Here is a 9,358-nt window from a genome sequence, read left to right on the forward strand (position 1 = left end):
GACCCCAGAAGAGCTGGTGCTGGGAGGTCGGGCGCTGGGCTGGGCATTGATCCATCTGGCACGGGCAATGTGAACCAAAGGAGCCGCTTCCAGATGTACCTTTACTGACATCCATGTCCTAAGGAGAACAGCTCTGCTTCTCTGCTCGCCTCTCCAGCTGCAGAGTTCATGAGAAAAGGGAGGTGGAGAAATTCCAGTGCTACACAAGGTTTTCTGTCCACTGGAGTTGTTGTGGGTTCCACAAATGCTGCATCACCCTGGCAAGGTTTCCTCACTCAGTTTAGACTATCAAAGAACAAAATCTAAGGCATTCTTCCTTCCTCCTGTGCGTTTTTTGGGAGCAGCCTGTCCACAGAAGGAAGAGCTAGGGCAGTGGAGGGGTTGTCACTCAGCGTGCACCCCATCAGGTCCACGGCCAAGCAGCCCCTTGGGTCCAAATGCCATGAGAGGTAACGACCGTGTCTTTGTTCTCTCATTGCAGAGCCTCTCACGGGATCAGCGTGGTGACGTCGCAGCCAAGACGTGGAATTTTGGGACTTCCCTTCCACCACAACAGAATCTGGGGGGTGGGCAGGGGTGGGTCAGGGGGACACTGGGGATCGCAAGACCCTTCACCTTCACTGTGGGCTTGGCTCAGGGATGACCACAGGCAGGGTCAACCCTTACAGCATCGTGTCCTCCGAGGAAGACGGGCTGAGGTTGACCACCATGCCAGGTATCAACGGCTTTGGCAACGGGAAAATCCACACCAGGAGGAAATGCAGGAACAGGTTTGTAAAGAAGAACGGTCAGTGCAACGTGGAGTTCACCAACATGGATGACAAGCCACAGAGGTACATTGCAGACATGTTCACCACGTGCGTTGACATCCGCTGGAGGTATATGCTCTTGCTCTTTTCCCTGGCATTTCTGGTGTCCTGGTTATTGTTTGGGCTGATTTTCTGGTTAATTGCACTCATTCATGGAGACCTAGAAAACCCGGGTGGAGACGATACCTTCAAGCCTTGCGTTCTGCAGGTCAATGGCTTTGTGGCTGCTTTTCTGTTCTCCATTGAGACCCAAACGACTATTGGTTACGGCTTCCGCTGCGTGACGGAGGAGTGTCCGCTCGCGGTCTTCATGGTGGTGGTTCAGTCCATCGTGGGGTGTATAATTGACTCCTTCATGATTGGTGCAATAATGGCAAAAATGGCCAGGCCCAAAAAAAGGGCCCAGACATTACTTTTCAGCCATAATGCGGTAGTGGCAATGAGAGATGGAAAACTCTGCCTGATGTGGAGAGTGGGGAACCTCCGGAAAAGCCACATAGTAGAAGCCCATGTACGAGCTCAGCTCATTAAGCCCAGGATCACGGAGGAAGGGGAATACATACCGCTCGACCAAATAGACATCGACGTGGGGTTTGATAAAGGCTTGGACCGTATTTTCTTGGTGTCCCCCATCACCATTCTCCACGAGATCAACGAAGACAGCCCCTTGTTCGGGATCAGCCGCCAGGACTTGGAGACAGATGACTTTGAGATCGTCGTCATCCTGGAAGGCATGGTAGAAGCCACAGCCATGACGACGCAAGCTCGGAGCTCCTACCTGGCCAGTGAGATCCTCTGGGGCCACCGCTTTGAGCCCGTTTTGTTCGAGGAGAAAAACCAGTACAAAGTAGACTATTCCCACTTCCACAAAACCTACGAGGTCCCGTCCACGCCGCGCTGCAGCGCCAAGGACTTGGTGGAGAACAAATTCCTGCTGCCCAGCACCAACTCCTTCTGCTACGAGAACGAGCTGGCCTTCATGAGCCGCGACGAGGAAGAGGAAGACGATGACAGCCGGGGTTTGGAGGACATCAGCCCGGACAACAGACACGAGTTCGACAGGCTTCAAGCCACAATAGCGCTGGATCAACGGTCGTACAGGAGGGAGTCGGAAATATGACTCTTGGTCCTTCCGCTGACTTTTCCAAGGGTATTTTTTTTCCTTCCTCTAATCTCTTCCCCCTAAAACCCGCTCAAAATTATGCAGAACAATGCAAGTGCCATAGGAATGCTTGAGAAATTAGTCTCGTTCATAGTTTTCAGTTTCATCGCAATAACCACTGAGCGGTCTGCAGGAGGGGACGGTGGCAGCCCCCGGCACGTGTCCCGCGCCCGGTGCCCGTGGCGGGGCCGGCGGTTCGGGGGGGATGGACGGACAGACAGACGGATGGACGGATGGAGGGATGAAGAGAGGAGGGTCTGTGGGGCGTGGGCAGGCGCCGGCCCCGCGCTGGCCCCGCGGGGCTTTGCTCCCCCCGCGGGGAAAACGCCGGCGTTGTCTTGGAGCCGAGCACTGCGAGATCCAAAAAGAGGAAATATCAGGAAACAAATCTTACACTCTCTCTGTCTTTCTAGTTTTTATTTTTTTTTTCCTTTTGTTTTTTTAACCGAGCAGCAACAGCAACAAAAAAAAAAAATTGCTCCTTCGGCAGGCGATCTGGTTCGGTTGCACAAGAACAACACTTGAAATAACATGCAACGTTAAAGTACTTCTTTTTAATTTGGGGGAAAAAACGGGGGAGGGAGGTGAGAGGGTTTTTAATTTTTTCACCGTACCGTTTGGGAGACTGTTTACCAAAATAATAATAATAATTATTATTATAACTATAACAACAATAATAATAATAATATTAAATCTGAAAGAAGTCATTCAGTATTTTTTAAAAATGAACAAGGGAATGAAGAAGCCACCGGGGTCCTTTGAGGGGGTAACTTGTTGGGTAGATTCAAGAGCTAAAAGTCAAGACTGCATCCAGTTTTGGGGTGTTTATTTTCCACTGGCGTGGTTTCATAGGTAGAAAACAGATGTAAGTGACTGGAGGTCCGTGGCAGTGAAAGCAAGCAGAGGAATTACTGGAGAAGGAGGTGATAAGGATAAGAAGGACTGTGATAGAAAAAAAGCATTGTAAACACAGTAATTAGCCAATATCTGGAAATAGTGATTTTCAGAGTGGAAATGGGGTCTGGAACATCAGCTACTGAGTGTTGGGTCTCCCCCAACATCTCTGATGGGGAATTCATAAATTCCATCACGACTGGGACAAAATAATGAGAAGCACATAAAGGAGAGTGGAAAGCTGTCAAAATTGGGTATTTTCCCACCTTTCCAGCCAATTTGGTATTTTTCTTCCCTGAAGAATATTTTTAAACGTGGAAACCAACGTGAAAGTCATCTTCTAGCACAGGAGCCACCTCTGTGCCAGGCTGGGGTTTATGAATTCCCCATTCACCAGAGGGTCCTGCTTCAGAGGCAGATGTTTTTCCCAAAACAAGAGATGCCAGTCGAGAAAATCACCCCGTCTTGAGCTTCAACCCATCCCTGTGTCCCAGCCTCAAGGTGGATTGTGCCTTAGAGATGCGAACTCATCCTGCACCCCAGCCCTCCTCCACAGCACCCCTTTTGCATCCCCCCACCGGGGTACATTTCCTTTGCTCTGCAGCACCCACGTCCCCTCATCCGCCGTGTTTTAGGCTGGCCTTGGTGGCAAGCTGGCTTAGCTTTTGCTCCAGCACAGGGCAAACCAGTTCATGCTTGGGAAGCCTTGGCTCCTGCCCTGCTCCCCACCGTTGCACAGGGGGAAGGAGTTGGGAAGATGCAGGTTGCGGGTCCCTTCATCCATCCATGCTGCTCATTGGTGCTCTGGGAGCCAAAATCCGGCTCCCTTGCTCCCTGTGGCCATGGGAAAAGCTTTGTAGCCATGGGAAAAGCTTTGTAGCCATGGGCATCCCGCATCCTGGGCATGGAGCCCTGGCAGCACCCACCCTTGGGGAGAGGGGCTCGAGAGCGGGGTGCCCTGCAGCGTTCGGGCTGTGACGGGCTCCCGGTGCTTTCCTCCCCCCAGCCCACATCAGGGAAGCCATGTCCTGGAGCCATAACTTGCTGTGGTGTGTCCAAGCAAGGGTGGCAGAGGCAGGATTTGTCCTATGTCCCCATCCCCATCTCCTTCTTGCCAAGGGCTCTAGGGAGGGGACGCCCCAGTGTGTCCCCCTGCCCTGTGCCACCGTGTTGGGCTCTGGGACTCCATCCCCGCAAAGATTCTTCCCACCAGTGTCCATCACCGTCACCCCACGCTGCTGGCCAAGGGGCTGCATCATTTTTGGCCGCCCCTAAAATCCGGCCACTGGGAGAAAACATCCCCGGGTGGGTTGTCCCCAAAAGTGGGGACATGTAGGATGGGCCACTGAGTTCCAGCCATGGCATTGATGTTTCTGAGGCAGCCAATGTGGATTCCATCCCATCACCAGTCCCTTTGCTCCCAGGGGGGAGGGGTTTGCCCCCCCACTTTTTGCACCATAGCATCTGGGGGGGGTTGGGAAGGATTGGGGGGGGGGGCAGAGAGATTTTGTGTGAGCACTACTTATTTATTTTTTTAAAATAAATGCTTTTAAGTGGTTTTAGGTTCTTTTTGAATAAATAATAATTATTACAAAAAAAAAAAGGTGCACATCTTGCTGCTGTAGAGTTCTCAGAGGGTTAATTTCTTTATATATATATATATATATCACAGTAAATATTTGTATAAAAACAAAAGAGAAATAGAGATGTCTTTAAGTAAATTATTGCTTTTAAAGGAACTTCTTTGATTGTACAGTGTTACCTGGAGAATAGAATAATATATACAGATGTATTTTTAAACTGCTGTGTAGGAGGATGTGAACTGGGACAGGGAGTGCCCGAGGCTGAAAGGGTGAGGGGGTGTTGGACTCTCCCTGGACCATGTTCACTCACTCCCTGCCCCAAACCCTGATAGTGAGGGTCTAGCTCTGGTGAGACATCATAAATATACTGTATAGTCCTTGTCCTGGTCATGGACCATGCTGGTACATAGTGTATAAATATTATTTTTACCCACCTGTGAGTGCTCTGAGTTACTGGTCTTTTTTCCTGCCATCAGGGAGCATCAGGAAGGCTGCCCAGCCGTAGTTTTAATCACATAAATTGTCAAAGAAAGGGGTAACAAACGAAAAACAAGGTGAAGGAAGCCAGAGAGTGGTGTCTGTTCGGCACTTCCCTTCCCTGGAGGGGCTGGGAAGGCACAGGGATGCTCTCGGTGTGGGGTTTTGGTGCCGGTCACAGCATGGATGGGGCAGGATCCCTGTGGGAAGGGGTTTGGAGCCGAGCGGGGGGAAACGTCCCCCCCAAAACAGTCACCAGCCATTTCCCTGAGTGAACCGACTCCATCCTTGGAGTTCACTCCCACTTGATCCCTGGGGGATGGCAGGAGTCCGACAAAGGAGAGAACCTCTAATCCTCTTGGCCAGCCTCCTGCAGGGATTGCCCTCGGGGCAGCCACCTTGGTTGGGGACCAGGGGCTGGACCCGCTGCTGCTCCCACTTGGCTTCACCCCACAGAGATACACCAGTGAGAGCAGAAAGCCACAGCCCTGCACCCCAAATCCACCTCTGGAAAGAGCATCCTGTGCCCTGCCAGGCTGGGCAGGGGGTGCCCAGGGTTGGGGGCTGTCGGGACGAGCCTTCGCTTCTCACAACCGAGTTTAGTGCCCTAAGTCTTTTCGGGCTGGGACAATCACTTAGCGCTCAACCTTTCACGATTCGGTGCCTGCTTGACCTTCAAACCTTTTGTAGGAGATGATTTCAGAGCCACCTTTTCTATCTTTAATAAGGCAGAACAAATACGTTTATTTTTAAACCCTCCTGCTCTTTCCTTTCCTCTCGTGCTGACAACCAAAAGAGTCCCCCGTGTGTCCCCCCCGCTTCCCATTTCTTGCACACTGGAATGAGCGTGTGACAGCTGGGTGTGGCACTCTGGCCTCATCCTGCTCTCCCCACCCTTCAATTCAGGAATGCTGCCATGGGGGGTTGGCAGAGGGCAGGATTGGGATGCGTTACGAGCAGGGATGGGATGTGGGACGGTGCCCGACGCGATGCCACCCATCACCTTGTCCACCAGCCGCGCACATCTGTCCAGCTGCCCGCTCCCAGGGTGCCCATCTTTCCTCCATCCCCTCCCAAAAACACCCCGGTGCTCCCCCAGGCTTGGTCCCACGTGGTTTGGGGGCCAGGACCCGGCATCAGTTCACGAGGGCAGGCTGGCAACTGGGAGCACTGGTTTCCCAGGGATGAAATGCTGAGTCTCTTCACTGGGGTGATGGTGGTAGAGAAGCCGAGGGATGCAATGAAGTATCTGTACCTTTTCCACCTCTGGTATTTCTCTGTCTCATTGCACATATATTTGAGATATATGTGACAATGTATATATATATTTGTAAAATGTATTTCAGATGACAAAACTGGCTAATTTTATGTTATTTTAAATATATTATATATATTATATATAAGAGTCTCCAAAAGATATAAATAGACTAGAGAAAATAATATAAATATGTAATAAATGTATTTTGATCTATTTAAAATATCTCGCGTCATGCTGTATATTTTAAAGATCATAGAGAAGTGTCTGCCTGTAGCCAACTTCCAGCGTGGTTCCAAGTCTGTCAGTTGTCACACATACAGGATGCATGTGGAGCAAACTTTGAGCAAGACTGGGGCCAGCAGGACAGAGGTTTTTTGTGTGTGTGTGTGTGTGTGGTTTTTTTGTTTGTTTGTTTGGTTTTTTGTTTTGGTTTGGTTTTTGTTTTGTTTTGGGTTTTTTTGGGTTTTTTTGTTTTGTTTTTTAAGAGCCTTTTAGCAAATATCCATCCTGCTGCCTCTAGGTCAGGGCAGAAACCACACACATGAATTTTCCTTGTTATCCTGCAGGAAAGATGATTTTCCTCCCTGCATGGGAAGGCACTGCAATGATGGGGCTCTGCAGGGTCCCCCCTTCTCCCACGGCCCCATCCGTGAGTCCCACTTGCTCCACTGCACTTCCTGATGGGATTTATCCAGGGGACAAGATCAGCTCAGCCATGCAGGGAGCCCGGAGATGGGAAAACAACCAGGCAGAACGAGCCCAGCCACCTGAGACTGACCCAACAAATCTTCCCCGAGCGACCTTGGTCCCCCTTGGGCTCCAGGAGGATCTGCTGCCTCCGGGCATTGCCTCCTGAGGGGACATCAGGAGACATCACGCCGTGTCCAAGTGACAGTTTAAATGTCTTTAATGGTCACAGCTGAAGGAAAGCGGAGAGAGGGTGTGGGATGCTATTTATGGAGAGGTTAATGGCCTGGTGGACACAGAGCCCCTGTATTTGCCATCCTGGATTTTCCTCCTGGCTTTCACACCTGGCTGCCCCGGGGAACGGGGTTCATGCACTGAAATAACCCAGAGAAATTCCTGATCGTCCTTCCTCAGGCTGGTCATGGGTCTGAATCCGGGCTGGGTGATCAGTGGCTGATAATTTCCACCCACAACTGATGGTTACTTCGGTCCCATCGGTTCCATCCCTTTTTCCCCATAAGGAAGTTTTTTTACTCATTAAAAAAAAAATCCCTGCCAGCCACTCACTCTAATCACCACAGAGAGGGCCGGGGCTAAGCAAGACTTAAGAGCAAAGCCTGTTTAATTCAGCAAAGGGGGACACTGAGAAGTGACTTGATTACAGCATTTGTCACGGGGAGGATACACTGGTACAAAGAGGTAACTTAATCTACCAGGGAAAGGCATAATAACCACCTCTTCCTGGAAGCAGAAGCCAGACAAATCTATCTTGGAAATAAGGAGAGATCTTTTAATAATGATTAGCTATTAGAGCAAGCCACCATTCTCTGTCTCTTAATGCCTTTAAATCTGGACCAGATGCTTTTCTGGAAGCTTTTCCCCGGGCTGAGGAGAGGGGCGGGGGTTTTTGGGGAAGGTAAAGGGCCTGTTACGGGCAGGCGGGAGATGAGACGGGAAAAACATCTACTCCAAAACACGGGCTCTGGATCTCAGAAAGGAAAATGCCAGGGAGGAGGTGGGGGATGCTCTGGCAGGGCCCTGCCAGCATCTCTCCTGGGGACACGCACCGGCCCGTGCAGCAGCTTCCCACGGCTCCCGTGCCTCCGCTCCCGGGGATGGCTCTGCCACGCGGCACTGACTCCTCGCGCAGCAGTTTGCACTACAAACCCCACCGCTTCGTTTGTGGAAGCATTTAATGATTCAGGAGCCGGCAGCTCCCCGGGGATGGTTCCCACTGCCTCCAGAATTCCTCCCTCAGTGGCTGCTTGTGGCAGAAATCCCCGGGGAGCTGAGCTGACGCTGGCACCACGGGAAATGTGCTACCGGGGTGTTTGGTCCCGGTTTTATTTCCAATCTGACCATCCCCACCTTTGGGGGTTAGAGCTGAACTGAGGGGTGGGAGCAGCAGGGATGGGAAGACAGTGGGTGGCTCAGCAGGGAGGGACCTCCTTTACACCTCACAGACATGGCTAGGATGTTTTCAGCAGGGATTTCAACCAATGGGATGATGAGGTTGGGGCTGTTTCTTAGCTGGCAACCTCCACAAGATGTCTGTAAGTGCTAAAACCCTCACTTAACTCAGCATTGCACCAGCCCTCACCCACTGCCCTCCTGCCTCTTTCCCTTCAGCTTCAGGGGATCAGAGCAGCTCTCTGTGCCCTTGCAGAGGCTTTTGGCCTCCCCAAAAGCAGGGTGGCTTTTCATTGGCTTGGATGGGTTTGGCTCAAACCCACTGAAATCTGGGAGGGCCAGTCCCTCACCAAGAGGTTGAGAGTAGGCAGAGGGGCTGGGAGCTCTGAGTTCCCACCAGATCCCCTCATCTCAGAAGGATGAAGGTAGGAACTCTGCCCTGGTCACGCTGGAGATGCTGCTCCTCAATCCATCCTGGATTCATCCTCTCTCCTGGCTACTCCCAGAACCTCAGGCCCTAGAAGCCCCTTCAAATTTGGTCTCTTGCCCACCTGAATTGCCCCAGTGCCATTTGGGGTGGCCGGGAGCATCTCGGGTACCCCAGGGCGAGACCCAGGGATGCTCCGGGTACCACAGGGCGATACCCAGGGATGCTGGGTTGTCTCTGGGGGTAACCATAGTAACGGAGCAGCATCTCTGCTCTCCTGCTGGCAATTTGCTTTTTCATCCTGCATTAAGGTGGACCCTCTCCAACTCCTTTCTCCCCCTCCGCCTGGCTGGAATGACAATGCCAAGAGCTCTCCCACTGAGGGACCAGCTCTTCCACCCCATCCCATGCCAGGTTTCATCCCTCTGTATAACAGGATTATGTCAGGGAACCAGCCCCCAGCACTCTGTGGGGAGTCTGGGAAGGCGGCCGCTGGAGTTTCTCCTTAACAAAGATTTATTATTGTGAGTGGGACAAAATTAGGGGTTTCCTTACACTTGTTGTTAAAAGGTCACTGTCAAGGTTAAAAACCTTAAATGCTTTATTTTCTTTTAATTGTAAAATGCCTCTATTAGCAACAACATGCTGGCT

The 9,358-nt window shown here is 51.4% G+C and overlaps 1 protein-coding gene across 1 annotated transcript in view; it reads left to right on the forward strand.

Annotated features, from left to right (window-relative positions):
* The window catches only part of LOC126641152 (ATP-sensitive inward rectifier potassium channel 12), a 31,189-nt gene extending 26,869 nt beyond the window's left edge, over positions 1-4,320 (forward strand). The window contains exon 2 of the mRNA XM_050317559.1: positions 482-4,320. Coding sequence (XP_050173516.1) covers positions 640-1,929 — 1,290 coding nt within the window. The 5' untranslated portion in view covers positions 482-639 and the 3' untranslated portion in view covers positions 1,930-4,320. The remainder of the gene's footprint in view (positions 1-481) is intronic.
* Positions 4,321-9,358: the final 5,038 nt, after the last annotated feature.

Source organism: Myiozetetes cayanensis, unplaced genomic scaffold (assembly GCF_022539395.1).
Source record: "Myiozetetes cayanensis isolate MyiCay16 unplaced genomic scaffold, myiCay2020 scf20-37, whole genome shotgun sequence".
Lineage (NCBI taxonomy): Eukaryota > Metazoa > Chordata > Aves > Passeriformes > Tyrannidae > Myiozetetes > Myiozetetes cayanensis.